We start from the raw sequence: 18,563 nt of genomic DNA on the forward strand, positions 1-18,563 counted from the left end.
TTAACACACAATACCGCAAATGGACACTGGTCCCAACCTTATCCCTGGAAGGTAGGGTATAATGTGATATATTGTGTACCTTACTGGTAGTTTTTCTGTCTTTCAGAGTTTAAGCAGTGAAACACCTATTTTACATACTATTATTGCCACTTGAAAGCATGGATGAAATCTCCCAAGTGAACCTTAGGTACAAGGGAGGACAGACATGAATGTTTCCACATCTGCATACCCAAGGATACACTAGCTTATGTAATATCTATGTAATCAATTGGCATTTTACCAGAGGAGCAAGCGGATCAAATAATAAAACAGTATCACAATGGAGCATGATCAAAGGTTGGTATTAGATGTGAGGGTAAAGCCTACTTCACCAAGCCCCATAGAATATAAACTTCCATTGGGAATACCAAGCTGGCTAAATTTGTTCCTGAGGCCTCTAAGTCAATAACTATAAAATCTACCCATAGATGAAAGACTAATGTGATGCCTAATATAAAGAAGATACTTCTCAGGTGGACTAAAAAGAATTAGTGAAACTGGGAAAGTAGGCGTCATTGAAAATATATTTTTCCTTCAGATTACCAACCTGCCTCCAATACTTTATTTTCACCCCCCTCTCTTGCTAGGAGCCGCATATCACCGGCTTTCTATCACTAGATGGCCTCTTCTACCGAAGGGAAACGTTTGATAGCGGAAAAATCAATACTTATTCTGAAGCCTTCGTACATAATTATACAAGGAATGCATAGCTATTCGGATAGTTTCATGATTTTGAAATTAACCAGCCACAGCAACACCTTATTCCTCATAGGTCATGCTATTGAAGATATGCCATACGAGTTTTATTAATTAGGTAAGAATGACCCACGACAATTTAAAACCTGAACAAATAAATGAGATGCATTTATTCCTACAAATAATGTAGACAGAACAACGCACTAGCGCGGCATCTATGCGGCAAAAGTCGGAATTACTTGTGTGGCGATTTCAATTGCAGAAAATCTTCTGTGACCAAATGTTCCCGCGTAAAATTTCCCATGATTCACTAAAGAAGACATGTCTTCTTTCTCGTTGTGTTCGTTCTCACACAAGAGAAGATGACAAGTGGTTGACTTAGAAGCTGGTAAGCCAGGATTTTTTGTGAGGGATTATTGCTTTGTAATTTTTAAAAGCCTTTTGACACCTTCTGGAGAAATGTCTTGCTTTGAGATTTCTATTATCATGTAGCTGAAAACTGATATACTCACGTGCAATGAGATTATATTACTTTTAACTTGTTTTTGCGAAAAACGAAGATCTTTTTGTTATTCAACGTATGGTTGATGTTACTTTGTTATATTATCAACAAATTTTCATGTGGGTTGATGCTAAAGCTGTATGGTGTGTGTTGTCAAAGTATTACTTTGACAACAGAACTGAAGAATACCCGATTTTGTTTTTGGTAATTTACGTGTCGCAAAAACCACTTTGAATGTTATTACCCCGCCTGCAGATAATTAACCATAAATCAATTTCCCAATATAGGTAAGATAAGACTATTTAAATACGTAGTTAATTTGGTTTCAGGTACTTCAATATGGCCCAAACAGTGAAAGAAAGGTGATAAGGAAGCCAAATCGTTTTCACCACTTAGGCATATCATGTTCGATGATTCTAATCTATGTAAGTAATTGGTTTGGTATCATTCGGTTTTGAAACTTTATTCTCTATGACAAATTGAAAGTTATGTGCCAATCAGTTTGGTACAATGACTAAATCTTGTCAAGGAGCCAATAAAGCGAATGTTTCCAGTGAAGTTTATGAAATATCCCTAATTTATACTATGAATAAGAAGGAAAAGTGTCATTTACCCATGTTACATCCCAAGTGTTAATGGACGTTTACCCGTGTCAAATGTTGAACGTCAGCGGCATTGCCCACTTACTTTACATCTGCTGTGGGGAATAAGACACTCTTTGGGGAAAGGCTGTTTTAAAAAAATTGGTGGCAGTGGTATTCGTTCAACTGAGTTAAGAAGTGATTTCACTTAAAGCCTTTTTGGCGTCAATTTTATATGTCAATGTTATGTGGTTTAGTTATCCTTGTTTAGTTTTGGGATTGGAAATAATGTGGTGTTTATCATGAAAAGCAGTATCGGATGTCATCGAGTATCACTTTGGAGGAATCTAACAGCATTGGCAGTATTCATGACGTTTATTTGTCCTTTAAATTGGGAAAAGGAAGGCAAATCTCTTAAATGATAAAAAATTGTGCTATGATGTTGCTAAGTTCAAATGATCGCTTTGTTATTGTGTTGAACTATTTTTTAGGATAACTATTGCAGGGTTATTTATTTAGAGACATCCAAGGCTATCTATTTCCATTTCATTGTTATTGCAATTCAATGTCAGCGTGTCTAATTTTATGATTGTGGTGGCATCAGAAGATGTCTCCCCATTAGAAAAACGCGAACTTATAAAGTGAACCAATATAAGCTTGGTTTTAATGATATCAAACGTAAGCCAATTGAGAATGAAGCTGAGCCCTTCTTTAATGCGATAGTGAAATAATTTTTGGTTCGAGTTATTCACTAATTAACAATTGTATATGTTATTAACTGCACATTCCACCTTAATTATGTATTCACCATAATTTTCATCCTATTCTTGGCCAATTTGTCATAATTACCCGTAATAGGAAATAGTATTGTGATCAACTACTTGGCATTGAATGATTAGAAATGATTTGACAATTTTTAGCTTTAAACTTTGTGCTACAGAATGCTTGAGAAAATACAAATTAGAAATATTTGTGGTGTTAGAATGAGTAATACAGTTAGACTTTATGGAATGTGTTAATAATACACATGCGAAGGGTCGATTAATTTTAATATATACACCGAATTGTCTAAACAAGATTTATGATACCTAAGAATCTCCCTGTTTGAAAAGAAAATGATTTACATTTCTTGAGTGCCGCATACAAACCCCTTTTAATAGGACTCATGTTTATACAATTTACTATCAGTGCAGTGTAAAGGAGTTTCATATTACTGAATAGGCCATCTGTGTGATTTAAGTGCTGAGTAAAAACATAAGGCATAAATCGCAACATTTTAATAAATGGCTTTACTCAACCCAAATTGGTCCATGACTATTTATGTTGGCATTCTTTTAAATATCTTGAATTTAATGAGAGTCAAAATCTATATAATGTGCCATTATTAGCACAATGCCATTAATTACCCTACTGATTTTTATAATTATGTCATTAATTCAAAGGGGCAATCTTACAAAACAAAAGAAAAACATTCTAAATAACCTTGCCAGTACAATTAATCTGTTACAGTTTAGTCGATATTAAACTTTTTGAATATCTTGCAAAAAGAATTTTATGTTACTTAGGATCATTTATAGCATTTCACCAAGTGAGGGGTCACAGTCGATTCTATTCCTGTGAATGAGTAGGACTTTTTTACCTCCAGGAGCCAAATTATATTTTCTGTTTCAGGTTTTGTGCAATATGGCAAAATGCATATGACCTTCTATTTGATGTTAGTGGAAAGTTAGTCTTCTTGTTCATTTAGTGTTCATATTCTCAAAACAGTTGAAAAAGCAGTGTGCATTTTTGTTTTTACTATGCAGGTTGCTTGGTCATTAATAAGAAGACATATAGTCAGTATCAATTCAAGAATATTGATAATGTATTAAGTTTTTATTTGCTCCATCCATGTTATTAATTCATATTTCAATATGAGAGTGTTGAAGGCATTATGCCATTCAATATTTTATCTTGAAAACTTTTCCCTACAGGCATTGACATTCTTCGAAAACAATTATCATAAAATGTATGACATTATTTGTTTTTGCATAGTGCCTAATAATTGTAGGAAATTATGGAATAAATAGATATAATAAAACTGAAAGTAATTTACATTTTAATTTATTGTGCCCTTATAATTTTAATGAAATATTGAAAATGTAAGAGTGGGTTTTAAAGTTACTTCTCAAAATTGTGCATCTTCAATATTTTATGCCAAAACAAGAATTTTTTGCTGTACGTATTGTCATTGTCTTTAGTAGTTTTACTATCTATTCTAAAGCATATTTTCTAGAAAAATTGAATACTTTTTAGGGTTTCCATTTTTCTTGGTTCTTTATGTTATGATACAGATTATTTTACTCTAACTTTACGAAATTGTAATCTGTAGAGCATCATCCTCATTAAATCGGGTATGTTTAGTTAAGAAAACAAATAGTAAAACTCATATAGAATCAGCCTTATCATGCACATTGCCAACCTCGGTTTTGATTTGAGTATATTAACTTAACCTAGTAAATACATCTATCATGCAGTGACTTGTGCTATGAAAAACAAGGATGACTTAGCAGTAAATTATAGTTACCACTGTCAAAATACCAGAAGATGGAAAGATATACTTGTGAAATCATGAAAACTGTCTATGGTAGATTAAGGACCTACATGTATGTACATAAAATTGTTTAACAATCTGCCTAACCATTTAAAAAATGAGACAAGTATTTCACCATTCAAGGAGTCTATTTACATATCTGGTTGATCAGTGTTATGATATTGTGAATGAATATCTATGTAAAACCAAGTGTACTATACAGCTGCGATGTACTCTCAGTAGTGTACACTTTCTCTGGACAAATAAACATTATTATTATACCGTATCATTGAAAAATGTTAAAAAATCATCCAATTCAGTTTTTCTCTAAAAGCAATAATATTATAAAAACCCTATCATTTAAGTTCCCTGGGCATCTAAACTTCTTATTAAATGGTTGAAATTCGTTAATTGTAACAATATAATTTATATAATTCCATACACTGTAAACACATTTTTCTGCATTTTTTATAAGGGTGTGAGGATTGTGAACACAGTAATGCTGGAGAATGTAACCAACATGGACCATTGCTGGTTGTGCAGGACAATGTGGTGCAGAGCAGAGCTCGCCAATCACTCCCCCACATGCTTTGTATTGGTCCACCCACTAGTGAAAGTGGAGCAGACAACCAACCCATAAGAGATTCAGGTATTTTATTCAATTTAAGAATTTTTATTATTATAATAAATGGTAGCTTACCAGTGAAGTTAGGTTCTTGATGGTGGCAGAAGGGCTAAATGTCTAAGCTTTGTTTAAACAATTTCCATCTATTTTGCTTGCCCATTATTCTCACCTCGATGGCAATCTGTGGAATTCCATTGCCACTCAATACCTTACATCAATTGTCTTACCTTTTTCGTATTTCTTCCAAACACACTCCTGCACCAGCTTTTCATTTGTTTTTCTCTCTCTATATTATTGTTTCCATTCTCGCTTTCACTTATTCAAAGATTTCAATCTATTTTTGTCTCTAGTCTTAATGACAGAGTTTTTGGAGTCATACATAACTGTGCTTTATATTAAAAACGTGTTGCCCATTCTTGCACAGCTTTACTAATGGTTCCTGTAATCCTCTCCTCTTTGCAGAAACCTTTTTAACTAACAAATGCAATCCTTTTAATATACTTATTACTTTTCCCTTATTCATCAAAAGTGCCTACTAAATGGTGATCTACTTCACTTGTTTTGATTTATGCCTCCAACTTTGTGTACCTTAGCCTTCTTATTTTTTTGAATTTCATTGCCTTGATTTTCTTATCATTTGGTGTTATACCAATGTGCAATGCATGGGATGTGCGTGCAATCCATGGAATGACTTTCTTGCTAATGTTTGATCATCCAAAATCTACCTGGTTTTGTGATTTCCTACTTGTCATTTGCACCATTAGGGATGGATGGGAAAGGAAGGGTGGACAAAAACCTGGCTTTGGCAATAGTCTACTCTTGTCAAAAGACAGGGAGGAGTCTGCAATTTAACGTCCCATGTGATGGACGTCGTACTCACTCAAAGTGCTCTCCACAAAGCACCTGAAGTAGGGATCAAGATACCACAGAAAAATATTTGTTGTCTCCGGAATTCAAACCTGGGCCCTCTGGAAGGAAGCCTGTACGTTAACCACTGCACCTTCTGGATCCCTTCATGTCTCTTGGGCTGTCTTCTTCGTATAAGTTGAAAGGGATGGGTTTATGATTCACAGGCCTGGCTTACTCCCAGCTTTCTGCTGGGAATCCTGATTCACCAACCGCTACCTCAGTTTTACAATCTGAAGTGTGTACAGATAGGGTAAATCACCAATCCCTGTGTTCTGTCAATCATCTTCATGAAATCTATGAAGGAAAAAGTATACCCTGATTCTACACTATATACTTATCAGAGCTCTCATTACTGCCATGGCATTACACACTCCCCTACATTTCATAAGTCCAAATAGATCTTCATGTTGAATTCATTTGCCCTCTTTTCCATCTATTTATTGATGCTCAGGAGTATTACTTTTGCCGGAGGTGAAATAAATTTTATGCTCCTATGGTGCTCTATGACTGAGGCTTTTTATTTATTTGGAATCAGTGAGAACTAATTCTGATCGGTCTTTTCGCCATTTTCCTCCCACATTAATACTGAATTTCATTTCCTACAATGCTTTCTTTGTCCTGAAGTAAAGTATTCTGAGATCTCAAGTGTCTGCTGAAAAATAATGTTCCCTATGTCTTAACTTAACTCACCTGATATCTTTACCAACGCATTCTGAAAGATAATGGCCATGAAGAAATCAGTGAGGGTGTTAGGATTGTCTAGAGGAGAGTGGGAAAGTTGCGGTCCACTTAGCTTTTCCCAGAAAATATAGCTTGACTCTACTATTCTCTGTTTGGGGTGGGAATTAATCTTCATAATGAACGTATCCCTCCAGGAACTGTCATCCTCACTATGTTTGATATGTATAATTTATAGTATGCTTTCCTGCTGTGTGTATATAGTATCTTGATCACCATTTTAAATATATTTATACATATATATTTAAATATATACATACTATAGATATTGTTAGGAATGAGCTCTTCCAGCAAGTAGTATTGAAAAAATGAAAAACTAATAGCTGTAAACAGTTAACCTTTCTAAACAAAGTACAAATAAGATTAGTTGGCTAATGCCGCAAGTCAAGGATGGGGTAAAAGGTAAAAAAGAAAGGGATAAGGAAGGTGAATATGAATACATGCATTTCGGCCACAAAGTAGCCCTCTTCAGCATACTGAAGGTTAATCGTCACGACAACACAAGCCGCAGTGAGAAAGGGTAAGGGCAATCCAACCTGCAAAAATTTAGCTTTGTTCTATTTCTATCTTAATTTATAATGTATACATGGTACATGATTCATTGATTTAATTTCTTTTTGCATCAGTCCCAGAAATGTTTTGTCTAGAGAAAATATTGCATATAAAATAGGTGTTCTCAATCTTTGAAGGCTTGTCATTTCTCTCTGGTAGCCTAGCATAGCAGTATTTAAATTTATATAATTTTTACTCAGGATCATCATGGAGAGGAAGGCAAACGATTACTTAGGGGATGATCAATTTTGTTTCTGTAAGGGGAAAGGCACGTGTAAAGCCATAGCAGCAATGAGGTCACTAGTTGAGGGTAACATTAAATATATTTAGGATTATTCGCTTGTTTTGCCAATATAAGGCATAATTAAAGAGTAAATTGGGTACAATAAATGAAAGTATTGCAGAAGGTGCAGATTAAAGAGATAGGCAACTCATACACAACCACTACAAGTCCCAGACTGTTCAGGCATGAATAGTGGATGGAGAGTTGGGATGGGCAGTTTTAGGATTAGGGGAAGACAGGGTTGTTCATTATCACCTGTGCTGTTCAACACATATGTTCAAAGGGGTAAAAGAGGTATGGAAAGAACTTAAGAATGAAATTCAGGGAGGAATTCAGAAAATCAGGTTTGCAGACTTTCAGGCTTTAGTTAACCAGTCAGCCAAGGGATTACAATGATTGTTTAGCACATATTAAGTGTGTGTGATCTATATGGGATGAGAATCAATGGAAATAAAACAATGGCTATGTGGTATTCCAAAAATGGGAATGCTAAGTGAAAAAGTTAAACACAAGTTCTGAAACTAGAGCATTTGGAGAAGTTTACCTATCTTTGAAGTGTTCTGGACCAAAATGGTTGAAGTTTTGGGAAATAAGAGGAAGAATAGCTTTGGGCAAAGAACCTTTCATGCGGAGGGGATGAATGACAAGATGTTAAGACAAAGCCTTATTTAAACTTTGATATGGAGCATAGTTTTCTGCAGTGCAGAAACAAGGTCACTGAAGCAAGACTGTGGGAATAGATTGGAGACTTGAAATGTGGTGCTGGAGGTGGATATAAAAGGTAAAAGGGAAAGAAACAAGGAAGTACTTGGTATGGTGGGAGAGGAAAGGGGACTGTTTGGGAAAAAAGCAAAACACACCGGGAAGATGGGTGCAGAGCATTTTGATTGGCAATTGATTGTTGAAGACTGATAAAGGGGAGAATGTTAGGCAATTTAGGTATGGGTAGGAATAGGATAGGCATGTTGGATGGAATTAAGGGAGGCAGTAAGTATATGAAAATGGAGAGGGACTTTGTTTTGGAGTAGGATATTGGGTTGTATTTTGTGAGTAGACAAAAGATGTATCAATGTACCATTGTATAAGCTGTGTCCATCAAAAACTATCCTAATTGGTAGAATGCCATAAATATAATCTGTAAAATGTATAGGATGCTCTACTGGCTACCTTTTCACTTAATAGTATTTCCCACTTTGAAGGAATGTATGTCCCAATTCTTCACTTCCCCTCAAAACACACTGTGCTCGGGTCATTGCCATTTTCCGTTTCCTGCTGCCGCTCTCACAGGCATGAAAAGGGGACAAGATAGTAATGCAGAAATGGATCATACTCGTAAAATTAGGTGCATGAAAAAGTAGCTTTGTGTCGAAATTCACTTCTCCCGCGATCCAAAAGAAGCAATTTAGGGCATTCCTTCTGTGGTATGAACAGTTGTGAATATTTTATGAATTTTAGAAGTTATCAGAATGATAGGTTGCAATTCACTTAAAGCAAGATGGTGTGGTGCCTACCATGTACTCACTCATAGTAATCAAGAGAATTGAACAAAAATTTTTATCAAAATCAGTATTATTTAATAAAATGTTTTGTGTTTTTTAATCAGTTTTTCTTTGCAATTCCTAGTTTATTTTTTCCTTTAATTTTATGCTTGATATCCTATCTCCTACAGATGGACCCTCTGTATTTTCTCGTGAGCTTGTGAGGAGGAGGACACGTTTTGGACCTCTTCAAGCCAAGGAGTTGGGCTCCAATCCCTCACAAACTACAACCATTGGCAGTCTTGAGTTTGGTCTTTTCTTGGAGGGCCGAGAACCTGTATTTTTAGGCCGAGGGGAAAACTGGGAAGAGTATTGTAATTGGATGGCCATGGTTCGTCCTGCAAGAAATGCTGAGGAGCAAAACCTGGTGGCTTTTCAATATCATGCTGGAATTTATTTTGTCACCACAAGAGTAAGTAAACATTAGGATATGGCAAAGGGGTGCCTGGAACTTATCATTGTTCTTAAGAAGTGAAATTATTCCTTGTGATTTTGTTTCATATTATCTTATCGTGATATCATTTCTTCATCAGAAGCATTTAGCACAGCCTAAGAAGACATTGCCTCTACCCTGAGTGTGCATCAGTTAGTGTTAGTGTGTGAAATATTTTTACTTGAGCACATAGGGATACAAATAGTGGGAAAACTGGAAATGTATGGGGTTCCCTATACATTGGAAAAATAGGAAATTAAATGGTAAATGATAAATGTGTTAATTGCAGGGAAACAAATCTCTCTCAATACAAACAAACAAATCTCAATGCCAATACAGGGTTTATCTATGTATTAATTAATGTAAATAAGTTCCTATAGTAAATAAGTTCCAATAAAACAGGACTAAAATATCTCTAAATATTGAATCATAAATAACTTAAAGGTATATTGTACTAGTACATGGATAGCATAACTTGGCATATCTTCTTCTGTTAAGGATCTTTTTCTCATCTCTTTTTATTGTATTAATATTGGAAAAACTTGAAAATACACAGCAAAGAGATATGAGGTTCAATTTTTTGAAGAATTGAAAAGGGTATAAATTTTGAAAGATAACTGAATGGGAAAAGAAGATGTGTTTATGAATAAGTCAAAAAGAAGAGTTCGTAGTAAAAAAATCACAATTTGTTTTCAATTATGCTGTGCTTAATAATACTTTTTTATGTATAAGTCAATGTCCTCATTTTCATCTTCCTCTTTGTAAATCCTTATTTACCAAGTGCAATGATTTTCCAAATGTGCTCACTAAAGGTGTTTCATCATTCACAATTTGAAAAAGGTGTTGACTTCATACAAATTAAATAATTTATCATAATAATGAAGCAGTTAGTGGTGGATATGAATGCAAACTTCTACCTTTGTTTTTTCTCTATACTTGTTTCATTTTTATCATATTTAGTTTCACATCAAATAACAGCGGTAAAATTGAATTTTTGTTATTAAGGAGACTGTGAAGTGTAGCCTATCTCTGGATCTGCCAAAATATGTATCTGAAAAGACAAAATTTGTTCATATTGTTGGAATTATGTGATTTTTATTATCTATTGTTTGATGAACTCCTTGATAAACCTTAAGTTCACATGCTTAGTCTTGAGAAAGCTATGAAAAAATGGAAATGAACTCGAAATTGTGAAACAGTCTACCTATGCTTAAATGATATACAGTGGAACCTCATAATACGAGTATGATCTGTTCGGCGATCTTTCTTGTAAGACAAAACAATCATTTAGTGAAACAGCTATTTGCATGTAAATAAATGTAAATCGAGCCATATTGTGTTATACTAACCACATTGTGGAATAGAGTACTTGTGGTCCACTCATATATGTGTAAAGGTCAAATAAAATGTTCATGTTCAATCAACAAAGTGATGCTAGCGTTAGAAGTACAAACCCTGATGGGTATTGCCGTGATATGGAGGAACAAAAGATTACTGACGACACTGTTGATGAACATTTGTTCGAAACAGTAGAACAAACCAAAAAGAAAAGACGAAGGGAAGAAAACCCCAAACAAGGGTCTTTTAATATAGGGACTAGAAACAAATACGCGCCATTGATAAATCTAGCAGAGGAGGAAAAAGCGGAGAAAAGTAAATTTAATACTAATGAAAACCAGACAAATCCAAGAAGTAAATGGCCACCTGCGATCATTGTGTACAAAATCCTAAACATAACAGAATTTATCAAAAAGCTTAGAGAACTGGCAAAGGACAAAACCTTCATAATCAAAAAGACAATTGACGGAAATAGAATACAGCTTAAAACCAAGGATGACTACGAAAAAGTTATAAACTTTCTCGAAACAAAGCGAGCACAATTCACGACATGGGCCGCAAAAGGGGAAGGCGTCGTAAGATACGTAATTCATGGCCTTGACCGCGGTATAGATGTCGAGTAAATAAAAGAAGAATTGAATGGGGCGAAAATCATGTGCCTGAGCGTAAAGCCGATTAGCGAGAGAAACGCAGACACCTACGTAGCGACTGTAAATAGAGGAGATAACTTTGACATTAAAAAACTCGAAGAAATAAAATATCTGTGCGCACACTCAGTGACCATATCAGCATTTAAATATAGCAAGCCCCAGAGATGCTACAAATGTAATTGCTACGGACACGGCTCAAGGTACTGTCAGGCCACCCCTCGGTACTATATATGCGCTGGAGATCATGGGGGCATGAATTGCCCCCAATCAAGTCCTGTGTCGTGCTGCAACTGTGGCGGAGACCATGAAGCTTACACCCGGACATGCCCTGACTACATTAGAGCGGCAAAAAAGTACAAACAAAAGAAAACGCCCACAGAGACGGAGAAAAGGGGAGCAAATAGAACCTTCAAACCTGCACCGGCCATCAACCCATGGCAAAAAAAGGCACAAGAACGAGGAAAATCTACGGAAGATGGAAAGGATTTGACAGGTACTATTAGGACCGAGAGCCAGGAAACCGAAAAAATCTACGGACATATCCCCGAAATATCCGACCTTATAAAAACCATGTCCGAGTTCGGGAAAATGATGCAACTACAAATGCAAATGTTACAGGAAATGATGACCAAAATAAGCGGCATAATACTTACAAGCGCCAACTATCATGGAAAATAGACATAAAGATAAACAAAAATTGGTCATTTGTCTGTGGAATGATAACGGAGGGCTAAAGCATAAAACGCCCGAGCTTCTTCATTTCCTCAGAAGGAATAAGGTGCACATATGTCTTCTATCAGAGACGCATCTAAAAACTGACGTTAGCTGGGAACTCCCCGGTTATAAAATAAGACGGAATGACCGAGCTCTTACACAGAGACAAAAAGCTGCAGGAGGCATAGCAATCACAGTACGAGAAGAGCTGACTACCACAGAATTGCCGATTTTAACCTCTAACAATTTAGAAAGCATAGGGCTGGAAATTTTAATGGACAAAGGGAAGATAAAAATATACTCCTGCTACCTCCCACCAAGAAAAAGTATGGTAAAACCAGAATTTGACGCCCTCTTAGACTCTGACGAACCCACAATTATTGGTGGCGATTTTAATGCTAAACATTATGACTGGGACTGCCCGTCAAAGAACGAAAACGGGAAACTTATCAGAAAATGGACAAATGATCTCAAAGCAAAAATAATAGCCCCAAACGAACCGACGAGGGTACATGGCCAAAATGTCATCGATTTCGCAATACTAAAAAATATAAGGAGCCCAGCGAAAGCCATTACCTATAAAAACCTAACAAGCGACCACTACCCGGTATTGTTAAGCATTGGGACTAAACCGATAATAAACCTGGAAAGGACTAAACGACCCTCTTTCGGGTTAGCAAACTGGCCACTCTTCAGGGAATCTATCGTAGACTGCCTAGAAAAGAGCCGCAGCCCAGACACGACTGAGACGATAGACGAGATGGTAGCAGAAATAACAAATGTCATTTTGGAAGGCATGAAAAAAGGAATACCGATGGCGAAGAAACGGCCGTATGATTACCTCAAGCTAAGCGACGAGGTAAAAACCCTCATTAAAGAAAGAAATGCCCTTAGAAGATCATACTATCGCCTAGGCACCCGAGAACTTAAAAATAGGGTTAAAGATCTTAACAAAAAAATAAGGACTTCAATTGAGGAATCTAGGACTGCTAAATTCAATCAGCAACTAGCAGAACTAAATAAAAACAATCACTCCGTATGGAAGTTAGCAAAGAAACTACGGAAATCCCCTACCAGTGACCCAAGTATAAAAACAAAAACAGAGACCCTGACGACATCCCTAGAAAAGGCCAAACATATGGCAAAATTTTATGAAAACATTTTTACGACCAACGACCCGGGGGCCGAAAAAGCCGAAATTAAACCACTGAACAAAAACGACACCGGGTCACCGGAGGGGCAACTAATTATCACACTGGATGATGTTGTTGAAGAAATAGCCAAGCTCCCAAACGGGAAATCCCCTGGAGAGGACAACATCTCTAACGAAATAATAAAAAGACTTCCGGAAGTGGCCGGCCAGTATCTGGTTAGGATCTTTAACGCGTCAATCGCACTCAGATATTACCCGAAAGATTGGAAGGAGGCCTTGATCAAATGTATCCCTAAAAAGGGGGGGAAAACGCTAAAAGAGGAAAACTTGAGACCAATATCCCTCCTCTCAAGCCTGGGTAAGCTCTTTGAAAGGGTTGTAGCACCGCACATCAAGAGATACGCGGAGCTAAAGGAAGTCATACCACAAGAACAGTTCGGATTCCGCCAGGGATATTCAACCGAACCACAGAGTCACAGACTTCATAAGTGACGCTTACAACAAAAAAGAAAAAACCATCGGTATTTTCCTTGACCTATCTAAGGCCTTCGACAAGGTCTGGCATGGGGGCCTAATTCAAAAGATGGAGTTATGGAAATTCCCCAAATGGATGATAAATTGGACAAAGTCTTACCTAGACGGAAGAACTTTTAAAGTCAAATGGGGCGAAGAAAAAAGCGACAATAAAACTGCCAAAGCTGGTGTCCCACAAGGGTCCATACTAGGCCCTCTGCTATTCAACATTTATACAGCCGACTTTCCAAAGCACAGAAATGACTGGCGAAGTATAACTGCCCTCTACGCTGACGATGCCGCAATCCTGGTAAAAGGGAAAAACATGACCTCAGTAAAAGAAAGAGCACAAGATGCATTGGACGAGATAATATCGTGGTATAAAAAATGGAAATTGCAGATAAATACCCAAAAAACCAAAGCAATACTTTTCGTCCACCCAGGATCACGTAAAGCATCTTGTGAATGTATCAGGATTGGACAACAACCGATTGAATGGAGTCAAAGCATCAAATATTTAGGAGTGGACTTAGATGACAGACTGACCTTTAAAATACATATCAAACAGATACGAGATAAAGCGGCCGCAATAAGGTCGCAATTGGCACCGATTATCCGACAAAACGCCACCCCTAAGGAAATAAAAATTCTAATATGCTCGGCAATAATAAGACCAACATTGACCTACGCAGCCCCTGCGTGGATGGGACTACTCAGTAGATCCCTAATGGACAAATTAAATAGCACAGAAAGGAAGACCCTGAGGCTGGCTTTTGGGCTCCCCCCCTGGGAAGAAAATGAGAATGTATACCAAAAAACAGGCATAGAAAAACTCTCAGATCTCCTACTAACAAGGTGTAAAACATACTATGATAAGTTAAAAGAAAACCCAAATGGGGCTATGACATACACAAAAATAAATAAAATAGGCCCCTATGATAAATATAAGAGACCTAATAATGTCACACTCCAATAATAATACGGAAAATAATTAAATAAATATAAAAAGGGCAAAACAACGATGCTGGTGGTGCTCCAGAAAGAAAAAGGAATTATATACTGAGACACAGAGCATAAGCCCAACTAGGCGACCTCTGATAAACAAAGCCGCCTAAAAACGGCAAGGCAAGTCGTCGTCGTCGAAAATGTTCATCGGCTTCCTCTATGACAGTTGTTTTGTTTTGAGTACTATCATGATGTTTGTTATTGCATACTCCTAACTCTCCTTCTTGCTCTTATAATTTTGAATCTTTCTGGAAAATTATTATGCTAAAATCCATTTTGTAACATCTATTTTAGGACATTGAGCCAAATACAGAACTACGAGTGTGGTATGCAAGAGAGTATGCATATTGCATGGGCACTAAACCACTCAAAAGTATTGGTAAGTCATGGCATTTCAATTCGTTTGACTGTAGAAGTATTGCAATGAGTTTTGATAAATCTCATTTTTAAAGTTTTTGTCAATGATTGTTGGAATGTATTATAGGCATTGTTTAGTTTTTTTATTGAGTTTATTAATTTATTTTTTATTGAGACATTTTGCGCTTAGTTTCCTTTGCTGTGTTCTAGTACCCCATTGAAATTTCTTCTTTATGGAAAATTGCAACATAACAGGTTCTGTTCTAATTCTATTTCAGACTGTATAGAAGCAGAAAAAGAAAGAAAGGACAATGGTAGAAAAAGAGATTCACAACTGGGTAAGCTGAGAGAAATGCCAACTTCTCAAGCTGTATGCAGTAGCCGGTCACAGTCTGGAGATTCGAGCAAAGGTAATTCACCAACTAAAAATTATGGCTATCGTGGGCGATCCCTTCGCTCCGAAGGGAGACTGCAGAGGCTAGGTGAAGCTATGCGAGAATGGAGGGAGTCCACGACTCCTCGATCAAGGAAGGGAACTTCGGGGCGCAGTGAAGCTCCAGCATTGAGGGAGTCACCGAGGAGGACAGCTGAAACTCCATCTGGGAAAAGCAAGAAAGTGGTTAAAAATGAGGAGAACAAGAGTACGAAGGAGATGGCAGGGGATTGGAGTCTATGTGGCCGACTACGTTCTGAAGCCAGAGATGCTGGTCAAGGATTGGAGTCAAAGGGATCATCAGATAATGCCCCGCAGATGGTGGAGAGCAAGTGGAGACAGTCCACTGATGCAGAAACAGCTGGTGAAAGTGGAAGGGAGACAGAGCTCCCTCCAAACCCCATTCCTTCTACCTCTGAAACAACACCCAAGAGACACAGATGTGCTATCTGTGGGAAGACTTTTGGCAGTCCAGGCAAGTTGGCTCAGCACTCATACTCACACACAGGAGAGCGGCCATTTGGCTGCTCTGACTGTCCCAAAGCTTTTTCCTCCAAGTTCAAGTTGGAAAGGCACAAACTGATACACACGGGTGAAAGAAGGCACCAATGTGCGACTTGCTGCCGGAGTTTCCGTCGGCGAGATCATCTTCGAAATCACGAGCGAGTGCACCGTACTGCTCTCGGTGAGAGTGTTACCCCCGATGTGAGTGCACCCCCTGTGAGTGTAGCCTCCCCTGTGCTCCGCTGTGATCGCCCCCAGTGCTCGCGGGAGTTCCGTTCAGCTGCCGCCCATGGCAGGCACTTGGCTGGCCATGCTGCCAGGGAAGGTGTCCTTCAGTGTGAAGTGTGTGGGGCCGGCGGCTTTGCTCGTGCCAGTGATGTCCTCCGTCACCTTCGTGAGGTTCATGTGCCACAAACACGGCCATCCACGAGTGTGGGAGACCCAGAAGAGCAACGTCGGTTTCCATGCAGTGATTGTGGTCGGACATTTTTCACTCGGAAAGATGTGAGGAGGCATCTAGTGGTTCACACAGGTCGTAGGGATTTTCTCTGCCAGTTCTGTCCACAACGTTTTGGGAGGAAGGATCACCTTATTCGGCACACAAAAAAGGGTCATGGAATGGATATTGAATCAGTGGGCACAAGTGGTGGTGGGGAGACATCTGGGGGTGCTGTGACTGGGATGAGTGATGCGACATTGAGTACCATCCCCATAATGGACTCAACATCCAGTCTCAAAGGCCAGCAATGTTCTTCCACTTCCCCTCTCCCCATGTCACCTGTCGAATTCAAGACATTTGCGAGTTCTTCAGACTTGCAACCTTTACGATTGGAGGCTATCAGTGAAGGAACTCGAATGTATGATGAAGAGAACAGAGTAGATATAGAGCATTTGCTGTCCCTCATTCCACCCCTACCCTCTTCTCCATCTGGCTCGGAGCCAGCTGCTCTTTCACAAGGTCATTCCCCTTTCTCTCTTCGTCCTCCTGATCGTGAGTCTCCCATGTTGGCCACCCATTCATTATCACTTCTTTCTGAAAATGTTTCTGGAGTCGCTGAGCAAGTTATCCCTCAGCCGGAGTCAACACCTTTGCCGCGCTTTGATCAGGTATTTCATCCACAGCAACCATGATTGATGTGGTTGTTAATTGGTATTTGCAACTCTCTTCTTATATTATCCAAAAGTCAATTTCATGTTTTTTTCTCGTTTGAAGGTTGTCGAATAATTTTGTCATGGAAACTTAAGCCATGATATTAATTTATTTTTGAAATGGGACCTCGATACTCTCAATACCTCGATACCCTTGATGCCTTGATGGTACTGAGGTAAACAATATGGTGCTTCAACTATGGTATTGTGCTCAATACCATAATTTTTTTTTCAAGTCACATTATGAAAGATTTATTTTAACAAAAGATTACTTTTTCGACATTCATATTTTAGATAATAGTTCATTAAATTATGTATTTTGGTTTAGTCATGTGTTATGCCCTGTTGACATTTATAGCTTCATAAGTTGTCACAAAATACTGACTAAGTTGGTAAAATTTACTCATTATTTATGGATTTTAGCATGACTGTTACTCTAATTGGAGAAGTGAGTTGATCTTGTTTAAAGATTTCAAACTTACCAAATATAGTCAGTATTATTTGGTATTAACTGAAAGTTAGTAAGTGTTCTCATGATACCATTATGCCAGCAGATAACATTGTTAGATTGAAATTTTTACATTCTACAGTCCTAATTTGAATTCATTTGGGGTGTTTGAAGCAGAATTATTTTTCCTGTAAAGCAAATATTCAGTGTTTCATTGTTAGTCAAAGAACTGTAGGAAATGTCACAACAGTTTCTTTAGCAGAGCTACCTCTGATTTGCACTATAAACAAGAATTTTGCAACAAAAAATTATTCACCACAGCAAGAGAGTACATATCGATATCTGAACTTACTAATTGGCCTAGTATTACTAGGTCCTGGTTCAAATTCCTAGGTATGCAAATGATTTTTTTTGCTGAATTTCAAGTCGCATTTTAATTTCCAAATAAATAATCACAATACATTTATTTTCATACAAGGCTCATTCTTACCTAAGGATTGACCAAGTGTGACACTGTAAGATTCAGGGAAAAGCTCTTTTAAGGATTGATGAAGTTACATGCTGGGGCTGTAATATGGTATATCGTGCAGTTGATTTATGTTTCATTCTACTTCCCTTGGCATTGAAATTCTAATTTGATGTTCAATCACCTATGAAGGAAGTTTTTCAATGATGAAAAATCATGACCATTGATCTATAAACTACAATAAACCTATAACATAAAAATAATGAGCTATCACATAAAATGTGAGAACTCAGTGATTTGCCCTTTCTTCTCTTAATTTGCTTTTATATAACATATAAATGCTTCCACTAATCTAATGTGCAGCA

General features: G+C 37.5%; 1 protein-coding gene across 1 annotated transcript; it reads left to right on the forward strand.

Moving 5' to 3' along the window:
* The first annotated feature begins 1,063 nt into the window (after positions 1-1,063).
* Positions 1,064-17,287, forward strand: LOC139693663 (PR domain zinc finger protein 10-like). Its single transcript, XM_071591901.1, has 6 exons — positions 1,064-1,123; positions 1,567-1,662; positions 4,866-5,039; positions 9,167-9,447; positions 15,136-15,220; positions 15,477-17,287. The coding sequence occupies exons 2-6, from the start codon at positions 1,641-1,643 to the stop codon at positions 17,264-17,266; spliced, it is 2,352 nt and encodes a 783-aa protein (XP_071448002.1). The 5' UTR covers positions 1,064-1,123; positions 1,567-1,640; the 3' UTR covers positions 17,267-17,287.
* Positions 17,288-18,563: the final 1,276 nt, after the last annotated feature.

This window comes from Hetaerina americana, unplaced genomic scaffold (assembly GCF_022747635.1).
Source record: "Hetaerina americana unplaced genomic scaffold, ioHetAmer1.1.p SCAF_5, whole genome shotgun sequence".
NCBI lineage: Eukaryota > Metazoa > Arthropoda > Insecta > Odonata > Calopterygidae > Hetaerina > Hetaerina americana.